The sequence below is a fragment of the Schistocerca nitens genome, chromosome 5, assembly GCF_023898315.1.
Source record: "Schistocerca nitens isolate TAMUIC-IGC-003100 chromosome 5, iqSchNite1.1, whole genome shotgun sequence".
NCBI classification, from domain to species: domain Eukaryota; kingdom Metazoa; phylum Arthropoda; class Insecta; order Orthoptera; family Acrididae; genus Schistocerca; species Schistocerca nitens.
In genome coordinates, this window is record NC_064618.1 from 869375976 (window position 1) to 869397063 (window position 21088).

General features: G+C 42.5%; 1 protein-coding gene across 1 annotated transcript in view; it reads right to left on the minus strand.

The window, feature by feature from the left end:
• Positions 1-16153, minus strand: part of LOC126260780 (mucin-19-like) — a 65731-nt gene extending 49578 nt beyond the window's left edge. Inside the window, exon 1 of the mRNA XM_049958117.1 lies at positions 16060-16153. Coding sequence (XP_049814074.1) covers positions 16060-16153 — 94 coding nt within the window. The remainder of the gene's footprint in view (positions 1-16059) is intronic.
• Positions 16154-21088: the final 4935 nt, after the last annotated feature.

Sequence of the window (21088 nt, forward strand, 5' to 3'; positions counted from 1 at the left end):
ACTAAGGAGAAAAGGCATTCGGAATTAACTGAAAACTCGAAGATCCTTTAAAAGGCTACTGGAAAATATGCCGTTAAGTATTTTACACAAAATTCTTATTGATCGCGTCTACTGAAAAAATATTTTCAAAATGTTCAAATGTGTGTGAAATCTTATGGGACTTAACTGCTAAGGTCATCAGTCCCTAAGCTTACACACTACTTATCCTAAACTATTCTATGGACAAACACACACACCCATGCGCGAGGGAGGGCTCGAACCTCCGCCGGGACCAGCCGCACAGTCCATGACTGCAGCGCCCTAGACCGCTCGGCTAATCCCGCGCGGAAAAAAAAAATCACTTTGGGCGCAAAGCCCCAGAAGATAATTCTATGACACACCAAGCAATGGAAACATGAAAAAGAGACCAATAGTCTTTTTTATGTCAACACAACAAGAGATACTTCTAAGGGTATAACACGCTGAAATTAGCACGTTTAGTTTAGTTATTTGTTGACTCCATTTTAACTCTACATCCAACAGGACAAGCAATTTTCACAGGGCGTTTAGAAGATGGCCACTAATATCTACGACTGGTGATATCATAATATTTTTGCTTGTCTGAAATCGTATAAAGGTGTTTTTATGAGCTTAAGATTTAAACTAAGTTTAGCTGCAATCTGATATGTCAGGTAAGGCTGAGTCTTGCACACTTGCCAAATGCGCTCGCGTCATCAGCAATTTTTTTTAATTTGGGAACTACCCTTCATTACCTTAGCTTGCCCTTTTCTCACATGATACACTGCGAACTATGGATGAAGGGCAACAGGCAGATTCCATATTTCTAGATTTCCGGAAAGCGTTTGTCACGGTGCCACATTGCAGGCTGTTAACAAACGCACTAGCATATGGAATAAGTTGACAGATTAGTAGCTCATAGACTGTTTACGTTATAGAACCCAGTATGTTGTCCTCGACGGCGAGTCATCATCAGAGATAAGGGTACGGTCTGGAGTGCCTCTGTACACATATCTGATTTGGCGCACGGGGTGGCATCAGTCTGCAGTTGTTTGCAGACGACACTGTATTGTACGGTAAGGTGTAGAAGTTGAGTAACTGTAGGAGGATATAAGATGACTTAGACGAAATTTCTAGTTGAAGAGATGAATAGCAGATAGATATAAATGTGGAGAAATGCAAGTTGATGCGGATGAGTGGGAGGATCAAAACCTGTGAGGTTCCGATACAGCATTAGTAGTGTCCTGTTTGACACAGTCACGTCGTTTAAATGTCTGGGCGTAACGTTGCAAAGCGATACGATATGAAAGGAGCATATGAGGACTGTGGTAGAGAAGGTGAGCGGTCGACTTCGGTTTATTGGAAGATTTTCGGAAATATGTGGAAAGGAGACTGCATATAGGACGCTAGTGCGATATATTCTTGAGTACTGCTTGAGTGTGATCCGTACTAGGTCGGATGAAAGGAAGACATCGAAGGAGTTCTAATCAAGAACAGGTACCAACATAAGTAACTTAGAAGTAGATATTCTCGGCATAGTGAAGCAGCTTGAGTTGCCTATTAAAAGCAAGTCTTCCCGTACAGACTGTGTACCAATTAGGTTCCTTTCAGAGTATGCTGATGCAATAACTAGATACTTAACAATCATGTACAACCGCTCGCTCGACGAAAGGTCCTTAACCAAAGACTGGAAAGTTGCACGGGTCACACCAATATTCAAGAAAGGTAGTAGGAGTAATCCACCAAATTACAGGCCCGTATCATTGACATCCATATGCAGCAGGATTTTAGAACATATATCGTGTTCGAACATTATGAATTACCTCGAAGAAAACGGTCTATTGACACGCGGTCAGCACGGATTTAGCAAACATCGTTCTTGTGAAACAGAACTAGTTCTTTACTCACACGCAGTATTGATTGCTGTTGGCAGCATATTTCAAATTGATTCCGTATTTCTAGATTTCCAGAAGACTTTTGACACTGTACCTCACAAGCGGTTTGTGGGCAGATTGCGTGCTTATGGAATATCGTCTCACTCATGCGACTGGATTCGTTATTTCCTGTCAGAGAGGTCACGATATGTCGCGAGTAAAACGGAAGTGATTTCTGGCGTTCGCCAAGGTGGTGTTTTAGGCCGTCTGCTGTTCCTCATCTACAGGGTGCTTCCGTAAGAGCGTGCAAAAATGTGAAAGGACATAGAGAATGCTCCATAGAACAATATGAGGTGGGAACCTGGAGTCGAAGAAGCCAGCTTAAAGAGATACGGAAGTAAACTTGTCTAACGCTTTGCCTAGCATTACTGTTTTCCAGCTTATTTACAACAACTACGCGTGCAAGTATACACCTACTGCGATGTTTATTTACATGTACATTATTTATTTGCTGCTAGGAAGATGGAACTAGCTGCCAGAATTGTAGCTGCCTGTGATGGGATTCGAAACACACCAGGGGTATTTGTGAGGGTGCGCCGGGGTCCGCCAGGGTGCGCCGATGTCGTGCTTGCATTCCACTTGATGACCGCCAGTTTAAACACATTTTGTAGGATACACTACAAACGATAAGTTAATTGTGTCAATGATGGTATTTACAGTCAACTGTAACTAACGTAAATAAAGAATTACCCAGTAATGTGATTTTATTCCTATTATCTCCTTGAACCGACTTCTCCGATGGCAGGTTCGCTACCTCAAATTCTAAGGAGACAATTTGAGTAGCCGTCGTAGGTTGTGTAAAGATGATGCTATCGTTTATCGTCTAGCAAACTCATCAGAAGATCAAAACAAATTGCAAAAATGTTTAGAAAAGATATCTGTATGGTGCAAAAATTGGCAATCGACCCTAAATAACGAAACGCGTGAGGTCATCCACATGAGTGCTAAAAGGAATCCGTTAAACTTCGGTTACACGATAAATCAATTAAATCTAAAGGCCGTAAATTCGACAGATACCTAGGAATTATAATTACGAACAACTTAGACTGGAAAGAATATATAAAAAATGTTGTTGGCGAACCAAAGAATGTTATTGACAGAACAGTTAGAAGATGTACAGATCTACTAAAGAGACTGCCTACACTACCCTTGTTCGTCCTCTTTTGGAGTACTGCTGCAGAGTGTGGGATCCCTACCAGATAGAATTGACGGAATACATGAAGAAAGTTCAAAGAAGTGTAGCACGTACTATCCAGAAATAGGGGAGAGAGTGTCACGGACATGATACTTGATTTGAGGTGGATATCATTAAAAGAAGGGTGTTTCTCGTTGCGGCTGGATCTTCTCAGGAAATTCTACCTACCAAATTTCTTCTATGAACGTATAAATGTTTTGTTGACGCCGACCTACATAGGGGAAAACGATCATCATAATAAAATGAGGGAAATCACAGCTCGCACTGAAAGATACAGGTGTTAGTTTTTTTCCGTGCTCTGTTTCAGAGTGGAAAAATAGAGAATTATTGTGAAGATGGTTCAATGAACCATCTGCCGGGCTCTTAAGTGTAATTTTCAGAATATCCATGTAGATGCAGAAGTAAATGTAGAATTCAGAGACTGGCTGCAAGGTTTGTTACCGGTGGGTTCGGACAACACGTTAGTGTTACGGCAGTGCTTCCGGAACTCGAATTGGAGTCCCTGGAGGGAAATAGACGTCTGTTTCCAGGAACACTACAGAGAAAATTTAGACAACCGTCATTTGAAGCTGACTGCCGGTGGATCTACTGCTGCCAACATACACTGCGAGTAAAGACCACGAATATAATATACAAGAAATTAGGGGTCGTGCGAGGGCCGGAGTGGCCGTGCGGTTCTAGGCGCTGCAGTCTGTTGCCGATCGACCGCTGCGGTCGCAGGTTAGAATCCTGCCTCGGGCATGGATGTGTGTGATGTCCTTAGGTTGGTTAGGTTTAAGTAGTTCTAAGTTCTAGGGGACTGATGACCTCAGATGTTGAGTCCCATAGTGCTCAGAGCCATTTGAAGCGTTTGGAGTTGCGTCTCAAGTACATCTGCTGAGTGCGGGAGGCTGCTATGGACTAGACCAGGGCTTCACAACATACGTGCTCGCGGAGCAAGCTGTGAGCAGCAAGTCGCGAGCACGGAGCAGCGCGAGGACGCTACCCCCACTACCAGACCAGAGCGGAGAGTGGGGAGAGTCACGTGGGGTACACAACAGCTGCCGCCAGTCGATGTAAATCCGCGGCCACCTGCAGGGATATCACTCACGAATTATTACTGCGACAAATGAAACAAATACAGGAGAATGTACATGTGCCACATAATTTTATTAGCTTAGTGTATGCCTCTACCATCTGTAGACACTGAAACTAGAGAATTCCGCGACAATCCTATATTTTCAACACTTTCTTCAACACTACTTAAAATATCACCTCCGGTTTTAGTGTTCTTCATGGCTACTACATCGAGGAGCTCCTCCTTCACCTGAAGATCTCTATTAACAACTCTAATAAATATGGCAAGCTGCGCTGTTCCAGTGATATCAACACTTTCGTCCAGAGCTAGAGAATACGCCATAAAATCTTTACAGATATTTGCAAGCTGGCTCTGGACGTCGTCTGCCGTGTCCTGTATGTCACGCATAATGGTCATGTTAGATAATGGCACAATCCGAAACTGTTCAACTTGAGATGGACACAAATGTTCCGCTGCAACTACCAAACATTCTTTTATTAAATCGCCATCAGTTACGGGGCGCAGGGATTTTGCTAAAAGCAAAGCAATTTTGTAACCCACTCTGAGAGCTGCCTCAGTTGATTTTTCTTTGTCGTCCAGATCTTCTTCGGATAGCTTCCTTTTAAGTTTAATAACTTCCTGTGCACGATCTGGTCAATCACATTTTCCACGTCCGCAGTCTTTCGCGTGGTACGACATATAATGTCGCTGCAAATTAAATTTCGTAAAAGAATTCAGCGTTTTGTGACATACTAAACATTTTGCAACACCATCTTTTTCTGTGAACAGATACAATTCCTCCCAATGGGGGTTGAACTGCGAAAACATGGTTGGGGTTACACAACGGCGACTTCACACGATTCTTAACCAGCGAAGTGACTGCTGAGAGCTGATCGTAGTACTTTAAACGTTACACAGTCGGCGCGAATTCAATAGGCACGCTGCGGCCCTATTCAAACGTGCGCGCGCATTTCCCCTCCCTCCCTCCCTACTCCGCGACCTTGCAGCTGCTCGCGAGCACGTGCCTGAGCAGACGCGAGTACTCGCGCTCAAAACCGGCCAGTTGTTAAGCCCCGGACTAGACGGTGCGGCGTCATGACTGTGCCGCCTGCAGATGGGAAAACAGAGGGAGTGAAGCCCGGTGCCGCAGCACAGCCTACTCGTCTCGCAAAGAACCTTTCTCCTGACATCCCCCCATCCAGTGGAAAGATCACCGTTAAAAGTGTCCCTTGCTCTCACTCCATGATACACCATGGAGAGGTTTGGAGTTTATCCCAGCACATTCGAGCATAATCTTGTGATAAGGAACTTTATACCAACAAGTCGCTTTCCTTTGCTGGCCAAATAGGGTACGGTTGCTGTCGATGGGCCAGTTCGATTTCTCTGTGGATACTGACAAGAGGTGCATACTACCTGTCATTAAGTGTGCCTCTGTTGCCAAAGATTCGGCATCTTAGTCGCGAGTTGTTCCACGAAAACACAAAGTAACACGGAAAAAGGTAGGATTTTGCCTGTGTTCTTGTAATCGACTAGTATCAGTGATTGAAACGTCGTTCTAATATGGTAATAGTGATTAAATTTATGAAGTCTTCATTGGAAATTACGAGCAGTTCAGACCATCATGTCGTATCCACAACATAAAGTTAGGTGCTGTGCACGGCGAATGAGTGTTGTTAAGCGATGGCTCGCGAGTTGCTTTCTACGTGCCACCTCGAATTCTGTCTAATCCTAGCCCTAAGTAGGCCACTATAAAGAAAATTTAAGTAACGCTTTTTATTATATGTTTTCTAATGGTTAGTTTGTTGTGATAATAAGTCAGACGCGTTTTTTCCTTTTTTTTTTACATTCGACGGTGACATTTCTACTTCTAGCCACCTTGCTTTCGGATGTATATTGTTGTACTTCAGATTCCAGAAGAAATCTCCCAAAATAAAAAAAAATGAAATGTATTGACACTTATTTAGATTTGCGTAGTATTCAACAGGGGTTACAGTATAAAGCTGCCTGGCCCAGCGAAGGAAACCAATCGCCTTCATTATTCCGATGTTCTTATTTTTCTAGTATTTCATTAACGGTGAATATTTGTGGCTTATGTATCTGCTACAGCTAAATGAAAAAGACGAGGTTGAAGCTGCTCTGAAAATAATATGTTTATTACGATATCCGGCGATTTTATTTCACATTTTCTTCAGGTGTCCAATTGATAGCAACCTTCGGCTACCGGTGGTCAGAAGTTCTTCGACCGGCAAGACTAGAATCACGTACCTCAGAGTCGAGAGTCCCGCACGGGCGTGTCTTAGTGGCCTCGGCTGTGGAGTTGGTATCTAAATAAACCACATACATAACTTTTGCTGTTTGAGATTTAAAATTTTGTGCCAAAAGTCGAGCACTTGAGGTAAAAAGGGTGTTGTAAACCCCAGAACCAATCCAGGCACGAGCAGTTTAGCTACTAACTGAGAAAAAGGAAAAGTAATCCATTTAGGATAACAAAACTCAGATCACAGATTTCATGAACGCTAATTCATACCATCCGATGTTAATTACGAATAAAGTAGGACTAGCTTTGAGGGTATGGGTAACACGGGATAATGTAACTACAACAGTTCATACTGTAAAGTCTGTAATTTAAATGCGAACAGGATTGTTAAGAATATGAATCGAGATGCATGAATGTTAGTGGCCACTCATTTCATAGTTCCTGTAACACGTTTGTACTGGAACTCGAGGTCTTCTTGTTCCCGCAAGACCGTTTCTATACAGAGACAGACCAAAAGATCCCTTCAGAAAAAATCTCAATACTTCTTTCCCTGCAAATCTCACAGATTTGGCTGTAAATGTCCGATGCTGTGACATTTCGCTCGCTCGAAACTTGTATCTCGGTCCCTATCCTGATTTCCGCGACTATTTTCATTATTTTCGCCTTTATTAAAACTACTCACCATTCGTAGACACATCGCAACTAGTCGAGAACGGCGTTTATCAAAGACAAACAACAACCTGTGCGCGCTGCTTGTACAGTACGGTGTCCGCGCCGGTGCATTCTCGGGCTTAATCGGCCTGATTTAGTTTTCACATGTCTCACTTTACGAGTAACAGACGAACACTCGTTCCCCCTGTAAAGGCAAACTTAGTTGGGAATGCTTTTTGCTGTCGAAATATGTGCACAATCAGATAACTCCACCGAGACCTACGAGAAAGATTTACTCGATCGGATGACACTTCACACCTCACAGTTTCTTATGAAAGTCTGAATTTTATCAACGCTTAGTAAACGCAGGTGAAAGCTTATCGTTGTTAACTTATGTAGGAGAACGATTTTAGATGTGTGTGCGCTAGCCTCCTGTTATGATCCTCGATGGCACTATTGAGTAACTCGTAAATGTCACTCCAACCTTTACACCGCTACACCTGCAGATCTTTAGGAAAGGTACTGTCTGACAAATCACCTTCAGTCAACGGGTCGTTGCCAGGGAAATAACGTCAGTCAGATGCTATCACAGTCGACTGCAATTCTGCTCCGTGCTAGATATCGATGTCGTTAGCGACAGGAATCACTTCAGACTTGCAGAGACTGCTACAGACTGACAGAAGTTGCACAACCCAACGATACATTGAATGAATCATACGTGGGATATGTTGCTAATTATATGAGCAACAATATCGGTAATTTCCACGTACCTCCAACAATACGTGTTCTGAAATCATCCGTAACATCGATTTTTAGAAGTGATACTGTTCCTCTAACTGTTTATGGGTATGATACTGTAACGCAGTAAGTAGTTTCTTCACTTCCACGAGTCATATTTTTCGCCGGTCTGATATTATTCCAGAATATAAAGATACTCAATTTTACAACTAAAATCATCAATTTAGCCTATAAGTTACTATTACAGTTTACATTTATAATTACTATTTCCATCGCAAGTTTCAGAATATAACTCCTCCATCCTCGTGTATATTTATGTTAGTTAATAAGGCATGGGTGCATGGTGTATCAGATTTTCTCGAAACTTGTGGCACTGTCTGGTATAGGAAGGCAAAAAAGAAACGAAAAAAATGGCTCTCAGCACTATGGGACTCAACTTCTCAGGTCATTAGTCCCCTAGAACTTAGAACTAGTTAAACCTAACTAACCTAAGGACATCACACACATCCATGCCCGAGGCAGGATTCGAACCTGCGACCGTAGCGGTCTCGCGGCTCCAGACTGCAGCGCCTAAAAAAGAAACGTTATTTTAAGTTTTTATCGCTTTGCAAATGACGTACTCTCAGAACATGCATGCCTTATTAATTGGCATAACTCTACTTCATAATGGAGGTGTAACCTCCGAAGGACTCAGTGGAAATAATAGTATATGTAGACGGTTACAGCAACTTGTAATTTCATTAGATACACATAACGGTCGGGGCCAATCCTAAGATAAGATGTCCGCATTTAACCTAAGTAACGTTCTAGATTAAAATGTTGTCTTAATTGTAACAACTGAATACATTATTTAAAGGAACGCGTGTGTGAGTGAAAATCGTTTTAATAAAGGCAAAGCTGTCACATTTCAGAGTTGGCGTATAAGGTCCTTAAAAAAGCTACCATCAGTTTAAGTGAACATGAGAAGAGGTTTCTGTTTGGATCTTCTAGATGCTGAGCCACAGTAATGCCTGATTAGCATCATCTTCTTCACTTCCAGTCATCTGGCTAACCGCCTATCCGTTTTCAAAGGTTGCTGATGAACACACCTCGTCTTGGGTTTACTAGGGTTCCTTCCCCCTCTAGCACTCTATCTCAACATCTGCTTCGTCATTCTTTTATGCAGCAGAGACATCACAGACAAAAGATTCGTAGGACTTCATTTTTGTCGCTTTTCCGCCTCCTTTCTGTAAAGTTATATTAACAATGCCACATACATACACTGAAACTGATGAAGCTTGTTATTTATATCTCTATTATTCCGGTAACTTATTTGATTTTTTTTTTTTTTTTTTTTTTTTTTTTTTTTTTTTGTCTACTGACTGGTTTGATGCGCCCCGCCACGAATTCCTTTCCTGTGCCAACCTCTTCATCTCAGAGTAGCACTTGCAACCTACGTCCTCAATTATTTGCTTGGCGTATTCCAATCGCCGGCCGCGGTGGTCTAGCGGTTCTAGGCGCTTAGTCCGGAACCGCGCGACTGCTACGGTCGCAGGTTCGAATCCTGCCTCGGGCATGGATGCGTGTGATGTCCTTAGGTTAGTTAGATTTAAGTAGTTCAAAGTTCTAGGGGACTGATGACCACAGCTGTTAAGTCCGATAGTGCTCAGAGCCATTTGAACCATTTTTTTGTATTCCAATCTCTGTCTTCCTCTACAGTTTTTGCCCTCTACAGCTCCCTCTAGTACCATGGAAGTCATTCCCTCATGTCTTAGCAGATGTACTATCATCCTGTCCCTTCTCCTTATCAGTGTTTTCCACATATTCCTTTCCTCTCCGATTCTGCGTAGAACCTCCTCATTCCTTACCTTATCAGTCCACCTAATTTTCAACATTCGTCTATAGCACCACATCTCAAATGCTTCGATTCTCTTCTGTTCCGGTTTTCCCACAGTCCATGTTTCACTACCGTACAATGCTGTACTCCAGACGTACACCCTCAGAAATTTCTTCCTCAAATTAAGGCCGGTATTTGATATTAGAAGACTTCTCTTGGCCAGAAATGCCTTTTTTGCCATAGCGAGTCTGCTTTTGATGTCTTCCTTGCTCCGTCCGTCATTGGTTATTTGCTGCTTAGGTAGCAGAATTCCTTAACTTCATTGACTTCGTGACCATCAATCCTGATGTTAAGTTTCTCGCTGTTCTCATTTCTACTACTTATTACCTTCGTCTTTCTCCGATTTACTCTCAAACCATACTGTGTGCTCATTAAACTGTTCATTCCGTTCAGCAGATCATTTAATTCTTCTTCACTTTCACTCAGGATAGCAAATGTCAGCAGCGAATCGTATCATTGATATCCTTTCACCTTGTATTTTAATTCCACTCCTGAACCTTTCTTTTATTTCCATCATTGCTTCCTCGATGTACAGATTGAACAGTAGGGGCGAAAGGCTACAGCCTTGTCTTACACCATTCTTAATACGAGCACTTCGTTCTTGATCGTCCACTCTTATTATTCCCTCTTGGTCGTTGTACATATTGTATATGACCACTCTCTCCCTATAGCTTACCCCTACTTTTTTCAGAATCTCGAACAGCTTGCACCATTTTATATTGTCGAACGCTTTTTCCAGGTCGACCAATCCTATGAAAGTGTCTTCATTTTTCTTTAGCCTTGCTTCCATTATTAGCCGTAACGTCAGAATTGCCTCTCTCGTCCCTTTACTTTTCCTAAAGCCAAACTGATCGTCACCTAGCGCATTCTCAATTTTCTTTTCCATTCTTCTGTATATTATTCTTGTAGGCAGCTTCGATGCATGAGCTGTTAAGCTGATTGTGCGATAATTCTCGCACTTGTCAGCTCTTGCCGTCTTCGGAATTGTGTGGATGATGCTTTTCCGAAAGTCAGATGGTATGTCGCCAGATTCATATATTCTACACACCAACGTGAACAGTCGTTTTGTTGCCACTTCCCCCAATGATTTTAGAAATTCTGATGGAATGTTATCTATCCCTTCTGCCTTATTTGACCGTAAGTCCTCCAAAGCTCTTTTAAATTCCGATTCTAATACTGGATCCCCTATCTTTTCTAATTCGACTCCTGTTTCTTCTTCTATCACATCAGACAAATCTTCACCCTCATAGAGGCTTTCAATGTATTCTTTCCACCTATCTGCTCTCTCCTCTGCATTTAACAGTGGAATTCCCGTTGCACTCTTAATATTACCACCGTTGCTTTTAATGTCACCAAAGGTTGTTTTGACTTTCCTGTATGCTGAGTCGGTCCTTCCGACAATCATATCTTTTTCGATGTCTTCACATTTTTCCTGCATCCATTTCGTCTTAGCTTCCCGGCACTTCCTATTTATTTCATTCTTCAGCGACTTGTATTTCTGTATTCCTGATTTTCCCGGAACATGTTTGTACTTCCTCCTTTCATCAATCAACTGAAGTATTTCTTCTGTTACCCATGGTTTCTTCGCAGCTACCTTCTTTGTACCTATGTTTTCCTTCCCAACTTCTGTGATGGCCCTTTTTAGAGAAGTCCATTCCTCTTCAACTGTACTGCCTACTGCGCTATTCCTTATTGCTGTATCTATAGCGTTAGAGAACTTCAAACGTATCTCGTCATTCCTTAGTACTTCCGTATCCTACTTCTTTGCGTTTTGATTCTTCCTGACTAATGTCTTCAGCCTACTCTTCATCACTACTATACTGTGATCTGAGTCTATATCTGCTCCTTGGTACGCCTTACAATCCAGTATCTGATTTCGGAACCTCTGTCTGACCATGATGTAATCTAACTGAAATCTTCCCGTATCTCCCGGCCTTTTCCAAGTATACCTCCTCCTCTTGTGATTTTTGAACAGGGTATTCGCTATTACTAGCTGAAACTTGTTACAGAACTCAATTAGTCTTTCTCCTCTTTCATCCCTCATCCCAAGCCCATATTCTCCTGTAACCTTTTCTTCTACTCCTTCCCCTACAACTACATTCCAGTCGCCCATGACTATTAGATTTTCGTCCCCCTTTACATACTGCATTACCCTTTCAATATCCTCATACACTTTCTCTATCTGTTCATCTTCAGCTTGCGACGTCGGCATGTATACCTGAACTATCGTTGCCGGTGTTGGTCTGCTGTCGATTCTGAACAACCCGGTCACTGAACTGTTCACAGTAACACACCCTCTGCCCTTCCTTCCTATTCATAATGTATCCTACACCTGTTATACCATTTTCTGCTGCTGTTGATATTATCCGATACTCATCTGACCAGAAATCCTTGTCTTCCTTCCACTTCACTTCACTGACCCCTACTATATCTAGATTGAGCCTTTGCAGTTCCCTTTTCAGATTTTATAGTTTCCCTGCCACGTTCAAGCTTCTGACATTCCACGTCCCGACTCGTAGAACGTTATCCTTTCGTTGATTATTCAATCTTTTTCTCATGGTAACCTCCCCCTTGTCAGTCCGCTCCCGGAGATCCGAATGGGGGAGTACTCCGGAATCTTTTGCCAATGGAGAGATCATCATGACACTTCTTCAATTACAGGCCACATGTCCTGTGGATACACGTTACGTGTCTTTAATGCAGTGGTTTCCATTGCCTTCTGCATCCTCATGTCGTTGATCATTGCTGATTCTTCCGCCTTTAGGGGCAATTTCCCACCCCTAGGACAAGAGAGTGCCCTGAACCTCTATCCGCTCCTCCGCCCTCTTTGACAAGGCCGTTGGCAGAATGAGGCTGACTTCTTATGCCGGAAGTCTTCGGCCGCCAATGCTGATTAATTATCAAAATTTAGGCAGTGGCGGGGATCGAACCCGTGACCGAAGACGTTTTGATTATGAATCAAAGACGCTACCCCTTTTTTTGTTTTTTTTTTCTTAAATCTCATTTTGTTCGCTTTTGTTTCTTGCATCTGCTCGGGGCGGACGTCGTAAGACATCCGTTTAAGTTATTTGTTGATCGATTAACTCAGTTTTTTTATTACAGAGGGCAGCTAACCCTCTGACCGAACACGCTGAGCTACCGTGCCACGCCTAGACCACTGGTGCTTTCCAATGTAATTATAACTATTCACTTTATAAATTATTTTAAGCAATGGAAAATCCAGGGTGGACTGTAACAATTTTATGAGAAGGAAAGTCGCTACTCACAATACAGCGGCGATGCTGAGTCGCAGATAGGCACAACAAAAAGATTTTCACACTTAAAGATTTCGGTCAATGGCCTTTGTCAACAATGTGTGTCTATTGCTGACAAAGGCCATTGGCCGAAAAGCTTTAAGTGTGAAAATCTTTTTGTTGTGCCTATCTGCGATTTAGCATCTCCGCTATATTGTGAGATGCGACTTTCCTTCTCATAATATTCCTTTAAATTATTTTGTTATTGACAACAATTTTTCATCTGTCTGTCAGAGTTATCCCACTATAGTAATTGAAAGTCATTTTTAATTTTTATTCATTTGTTTATTTTGATGGAAACAAAATTTCAGTTACCGTGAGTTTCACTCACATTATTTAATTTAGGTGTATACAGTAATAAATTTTGAATTGCTATAATAATTTCATTTCTACTGCGCGTAAATTTCTCTTGATTGTTTCCACGCTAATCTTTATCAGACGTAGCTAGTTGTGCTTTTGTGTACGGCTTTTTATACGTGATATCTGAGACTATCTCGGCTCATTTGATTGAGTTAGCTTCCGGGTGTTCTGGCTAGTTATTGTTTCCATTTTGTAATATTTCGACTACCGACCTAGCTGTCTTTAAAAGTGTTGTAAATTTTGCTGTTATGCGTTTTCACTGCAACAGGCTAAAAACTGTCAGATGATTATTCAACTGGCGTTTCTTTATATTTCATGCTGTTAAGCAGTTATGTAGGTGGGAGTAAGCGTATTGCACTTACATCTTCCTCCCCTCCACCACCACATCCCTCTTAAATTCCAAAAGGATAGCACTACAGTGGCCTGTGTGGAGCAGTAAACGGCTAACCCGGACGTTAAAACCAGTTTTTGTTTACCCAACAGCTTCCAGAGGCAACAATAATGCTACTTTCAGTATTCCATACAGTAATCGATCGAATTTAATAAAATAAAATGCTGTCATAATCTGCTCATTAATCTTATGTTATAGGTTTAATAGAGTGAGTCAAGAATTACTGGTAGGAAAGTGTGTGTACGTTACGAGACAGCCTTACTCAAGGCGACCAAATTACCTCGACTACATTCGTCCAGTATTTGAGAAATGAGAGCCCTTAACCATATCCAACAAAACTTTACATATAATTTCAAAGCTTTACAAAATCTTTTTCTCCCAGATACCACCGAAAAAGTGGTGAAACGGAAAAAAAAGTTTATCGCTTAATAGATTTTCGCTGTTCGTACAGTAAGCTGCAGCATCAGACGTAACATTTTGGTACTTCTCTACCACTAACTCTATTCGCAGCACATTTTGTAGACAATATCCACATACGCCACTGAATGTACCTATAAACATAGTTCGGGAGAATGACGCTTTATGCGAGGTGCGTTCAGTAAGTAATGCGACACTTTTTTTTCCGAAAGCAGGTTGGCTTTATTCAGGACTGCAATACGCCGTATTATTCCCCGCTCTTTTTGCTAAAACACCCTATTTTTTCAACGTTAAATGTGACGGCCTTACGCCACCTTAGTGGGACGGCCTGTCTGCCCGCATGGTCGATATCGGAGCCAACGTCTTGCAGCATTAATATCCTCCCCGTCACCCAAGTATTACTTCGCGCGGAGTGCATCGGTCATTGTGCCGAACAGACGGAAGTGAGAAGGTGCGAGATGCGGGCTGTAGGGTGGGTGAGGAAGAAGAGCCCAGTGAACTTTTGTGAGCTCCTCCCTGGTGTGCAGACTTGTGATAAGGAAACGTTCGAGGCAACGATCACCTCGAATGAGAGAGTCTACGTTCCAGCATAGCAGGTGTGACAGCTGCGTGCGGCGTGCCGACACGCGGGAGGTCGGACAGCTGCGATGATGACAGACGCCTCGGCCGATGACTCACCGTGCTTTTGTTCACTGACAAGTCTCATAAGACATTCTGCGAGCGCCTATGCATATCTGCAACGATCTGCTTTCCCGCCAAAAAAAAAAAAAAAAAAAAAGCACTCATGACAGTTGTGTGGTTGTAATGCACCTCCATTACAGACGCCATTTTGAAGGTTACATATAGCTCCGCCACCTGTCGGCAGCTCATGAAACTATACTCGCTTCAGCGTGTAATGGTTCTTTATTTACGTGACCATTACGGCACCCCAACCCCAGTTCTCGATACCAGTAATATCTTACTACTTTTCTGCGTAGTAACAGACATATTTTTGTAACAATATTCACATTTGGTTTTATTAATGTATAGGTACTCCGACGTATCGATATATTACAGTGATATGGTTCTTGTGTGTATTCATTTCTGTGAGACTGTCATAATCTTTGACTTACTTGTAACCGTTTTGGCGCGAATGCGCACAGACCAGTCTTTGTTTCACTTTGGCACAAGTTAAGTTGTTATTTCGCTTTGTAAAAGAACAGTCAAGTCTTGTGTTTGGTTAAAGTGAAAATTAAATATATGAAGATTGATACAAAACTGTTTCCTTGATGATGTGACAATTAAGAAGAAGTATATGTGAATTTACAAGAAGTTTAATAAAAATGTGGATCGTGAACACCAAGTCAAAAATTATTTCTACCATACCATTGTTCTGATCTGGGATTGTTTGATCATTAAGAACTTCCTGAAAAACGCATTTGTTAGGTCTTCAAGTATTGCTAAAATACAGATCTGTACCTTCTAGCAGTCAAAGTGGAATCACCCTAGAATCAACAAGATGAGCCATGACAACTTCGAAGAAATCGACGTGGGAATCCGTTCAAGATAAGTGCCAAAATTAATGACTTTCTTACAGTGACTTCATAATTTCCGTTCTGACGATACCATCCACAGTCAATAACTTCGTTCTTGCCCGACAAAGCGGACATATGCTGCGTGAGCAACATTATTAATCTGATTTCTAACCTACTTTGCAAGTGGTGGTATTGTTAGAAGCGGGAAAATTGTATGACATCGTGCAACAACTACCACATTTTTTCCAACCTAAATTGGCTGCAGAAAAGAGTGTAAGTTATAGAACACCCCTCGTACATGGGGGCTGATATTCATTAAAGAGCCGCGGGTAGGTTTCTACTGGTAGTACAGTGACGAATCCAGCGTGCATCGACTCACCGCTGAGGAAGAGTGTAGCGGGGGCCGCGCACGTGCTCAGCAGCAGCAGCAGCAGCAGCGGGGTGGAGGACGCGGACCCGGCGGCGGCTACCATTGCGGTCGACCTCGCTATTAGTGAACGGCCGGATGGATCTGTTGGAGGACGGGCGGCGGCGGCCGCTTATATACCGGTGGTGGAGCGCGCCGCGCCGGCACCAGCGCGGGGGTCCCCCGCCCACGCCGTGGGGGCGGCGGGCGTCACTGCGCGCTCGCCGCCGCCCGGCCCGGTCACTTCCCCCTTTCGGGCCGGTGCAGTCCCACGTGTGCAGCTAGCGAGCGAAAATACTAGCGACGCCTGTGGCCATAACATCTCTGTCTGTCACCGAAAGCCACGCGGGATTAGCCGAGCGGTCTCAGGCGCTGCAGTCATGGACTGTGCGGCTGGTCCCGGCGGAGGTTCGAGTCCCCCCCTCGGGCATGGTAAGCTTAGGGACTGATGACATTAGCAGTTAGGTCCCATAAGATTTCACACACATTTGAACATTTTTTTGTCGCCGAAAGTTTGTGGGCATTCATACTGTGTGACTGCGTAAGCCCAGTTGTTATTAGACCGAGATTTTCTAAATTCTCTCCATCAAAACTCAGAAAGAAATGACTGGAAGGAAAAAATCGTAGTATTTTGCGGCCAATTTCACTGGTATTTTTTTACCAATTTCGGTGCTGTTTCTTGTCATATTCAATGTTTTTTTATTGCCAAATTATTTTTTCTGAAGTTCTCTGACACTTTTTGACAATTTTGATCTAATTTTTTTTCTTTCCGTGTTAATTTTTGCCAATTCCAGTTTTTTTGTCAGGTTCAACGCTTTTTTATTACCAAATTATTTTTTCCGAACTTCACTATTACTTTCTGCCAATTGTGATCTAATTTCTCTTTTTCTCCGTTAATTTCAGCCAATTTCAGTGTTTTTCAGAAAATTAAGTGGATTTTAAATGCCAAATTATTTTTTCCGGGTTTCACTTTTACTTTTTCCCAATTGTGATCTACTTTCCTTTCTTTCTGTGTTATTTTTTGCTAATTTTGGTGTTTTTTGTCGTATTCGTTTTTTTTTTTTGGAATTACATGGAAGTTAGTTAAGCGAGAAATGAACTATCATTTAAAAATTGTACACGAACCTCATCCCGGAGGAAACATAGTATCCAGTAACTACACTATTGACCATTAAAATTGCTACACCAGGAACAAATGCAGATGATAAACGGGTATTCTTTAGACAAATATATTATACTACAACTGACATCTGATTACATTTTCACGCAATTTGGGTGCATAGATCCTCAGAAATCAGTACAGAGAATAACTACCTCCGGCCGTAATAACGGCCTTGATACGCCTGGGCATTGAGTCAAACAGAGCTTGGATGGCGTGTGCAGGTTCAGCTGCCCATGCAGCTTCAACACGATACCACAGTTCATCAAGAGTAGTGACTGGCATATTGTGACGAGCCAGTTGCTCGGCCACCATTGACCAGACGTTTGCTGTTGGAGAGAGATCTGGAGAATGTGCTGGCCAGGGCAGCAGTCGAACATTTTCTGTATCCAAAAGGCCCGTACAGGACCTGCAACATGCGGTCCTGCATTATCCTGCTGAAATGTAGGGTTTCGCAGGGATCGAATGAAGGGTAGAGCCACGGGTCGTAACACATCTGAAACGTAACGTCCACTGTTCAAATGCCGTCAATGCGAACAAGAGGTGCCCGAGACGAGTAACCAATGGCACCCCATACCATCACGCCGGGTGATACGCCAATATGGCGTGACGAATACACGCTTCCAATGTGCGTTCACCGCGATGTCGCCAAACACGGATGCGACCATCATGATGCTGTAAACAGAACCTGGATTTATCCGAAAAAATGACGTTTTGACATTCGTGCATCCAGGTTCGTCGTCGAGTACACCATCGCAGGCGCTCCTGTCTGTGATGCAGCGTCAAGTGTAACCGCAGCCATGGTCTCCGAGCTGATAGTCCATGCTGCTGCAAACGTCATCGAACTGTTCGTACAGATGGTTGTTGTCTTGCAAACGTCCCCATCTGTTGACACATGGATCGAGACGTGGCTGCACGATCCGTTACAGCCGTGCGGATAAGATGCCTGTCATCTCGACTGCTAGTGATACGAGGCCGTTGGGATCCAGCACGGCCTTCCGTATTACCCTCATGAACCCACCAATTCCATACTCTGCTAACAGTCATTGGATCTCGACCAACGCGAGCAGCAATGTCGCGATACGATAAACCGCAATCGCGATAGGCTACGACCTTCATCAAAGTCGGAAACGTGATGGTACGCATTTCTCCTCCTTACACGAGGCATCACAACAACGTTTCACCAGGAAACGTCGGTCAACAGCTGTTTGTGTATGAGAAATCGGTTGGAAACTTTCTTCATGTCAGCACGCTGTAGGTGTCGCCACCGGCGCCAGCCCTGTGTGAATGTTCTGAAAAGCTAATCATTTGCATATCACAGCATCTTCTTCCTGTCGGTTAATCTTCGCGTCTGTAGCACGTCATCTACGTGGTGTAGCAATTTTAATGTGCGATAGTGTATATTGGTAAACTGCCGTCTTTACATTTGTACCATTTTTTAATCGTGAAAATGATAAATTTCACGAAATTTCGTAAAAATCGGCGATTTCGTGTAATTTTCCAAAAAAACGCCAGTTCGCATTATTATTCTTGTTAGCGTTTTCGCGATATTTTTGTACCCCTACGCATGTGGTAATTGACAAACAAGTTTAGTATGTTACCCATGCAATCGGGATTTACATAGCTACCAGACGCAAACAATTGTCGCTGCAGTCTGCTCGCATCATCAGCATGTTGGCGAGAAAGAGAGCATATTGCAAAGGTCAGAGATAACTGTATCAGCCAACATTCCATCATTTACTATGTGAAAGCTACGGACAATATTTCTTCGATACTTCTAAAACCATTACTGGACGTGGCAAACAAACGGTTGTTGAAATTGGTTTGTAGAATCTATGAGTTAGGAGATATACCATCGTATGTTCGGAAATTGTATCATTCACACAATCCCGAAGGTAGCAAGGCTAAATAAGTGCGAAAACTATCGCAGCGTCGGTTTAACAAATTGATGCATCCAAGTTTCTGACAGGACCAATAGACGGAAGAATAAAAAAGGATATTGATGTTCTGTTCGACGATGATCAGTTTGGTTTTAGAGAAGGTAAAGGCATCAGAGAGGCTGTTCTGATGATAAATATGAAAATACGTTTAGAGCATCTGTTTACCCAGAAAAAGAGATCGGCAACGTAAAATGGTCGAAGATATTCGAAGTTCTCAGAAAAGTGTGTATAAGCTATAAGGAATGATGGATAACATACAAAATATGTAACAACCGAGAGTGAAAAATACGAATTGGAGACGAGGAACGTGGTGTTCGGTTTAGAAAAGGTGTAAGACACAGACGTAGTTTTTCCTGTATACTGTTCAATAGATACGTCGAAACAGCAATGATGGAAATTGAAGAAAGGTTCGGGAGTGGAATTAAGGTTCAGTGAAGACAGTTATCAGTGATAATATTCCATGATGAAATTGCTATCCTCAGTGAATGTGAGGAAGAATTGCAGGAGCTGGTGAATGGGTTGAGTAGTCAAATGAGTACACACTATGGACTTGGAGTAAACTTAGCAAAGGCGGAAATAATGACATGTAGCATAAATGAAATTACTGACATACTAAAACTGGGGACGTAGATGTGAAGATTTCTGATAACTTGAAAGCTAATTAACACGTAACGTACGAAGCAAGGAGGACATAAAAAGCAGACTAACGCGGGCAAAGAGGGAATTACTGGCCCAAATAAGTATACTATTATCCAACATCGGTCTGAATTTCAAGAGGAAAATCCTGAGAACATACATTTCGAGGACAGCGTTGTGTCGCACGGAGTCATGGGCTGCGGCAAAATCGCAAAAGAAGAGAACGTGCTTTTGACTTACGGTGCTGTAGAAGAATACTGAAAATTAGGTGCACTTATAGGATAAGGAATGGAGAGCTATTCGAAAATGTGCAAACATGTGAAAAACATTGATAAGAAGGGACAGAACTATAGGACATGTATTAAGACACTAAGAAATAACTTGCATGGTACTGGACGGAGGTGTAGAGGGTAAAGAGTGTAGATGGAGACAGTGATCGTTACCTCTTTTCGACCCCTGTTCACGAATCTGTGTATTTTGACATTGGCCTCTCAATATATATATATATTTCTTACTGTCATTTCTTGTTAACAATATTAGCGTATTCCCAAGAATAAGCAGGTTTCACTCGGTTAATACTCGGCAGAAATCAAACCTGCATTTGGATCGGACGTCCTTAACTCTTGTGCAAAAAGGTGTGCAGTATACTGCTGCATCCATTTTCAAAAAGCTACCACTCGAATTCAAAAATCTTAGCAGCAATCCACGCGCTTTCAAATCGAAACTGAAGAGTTTCCTCATGGGTCACTCCTTCTATTCTGTAGAGAAGTTTCTTGACAAAATTAAGCTGATTCTTATTGTATTGTTGACTGCGTTTACTTAAACTTATGGACTGACTTTTTTCGGGTTCATAAACATTTATTTTTAACTGTTATTACTTTTAAGTTGTAATTTCATGTACTGACACGTTCCATGACCTTGGAGATTTGCTCCTCAATTTGGTCCTACGGAACTTGACGTGTAAATAAATAAATATCCAATTAATAATTGAGTAAGTTGTGTGGGAGTGCTACTTTGGAATGAAGAGACTGGCGCAATAGAGGAATTCGAGGCGGGCCGCTTTACACAGTCATAACACTGACGAGAAATAAAAAAAGAAACGTTCAGCTTGTTAAATGTTCACCCTTACTTATCTAACGATGGAGCTGTTCCCTAGTACGGCTTCGGAACCGAGAAGACTCATCCACGACAAGCGCCTGCTATCTGTGTATCCGATTATGCGCGCGAAGAAGCAGGAACGGCAACCACATCCGGGCCACGTACTTCC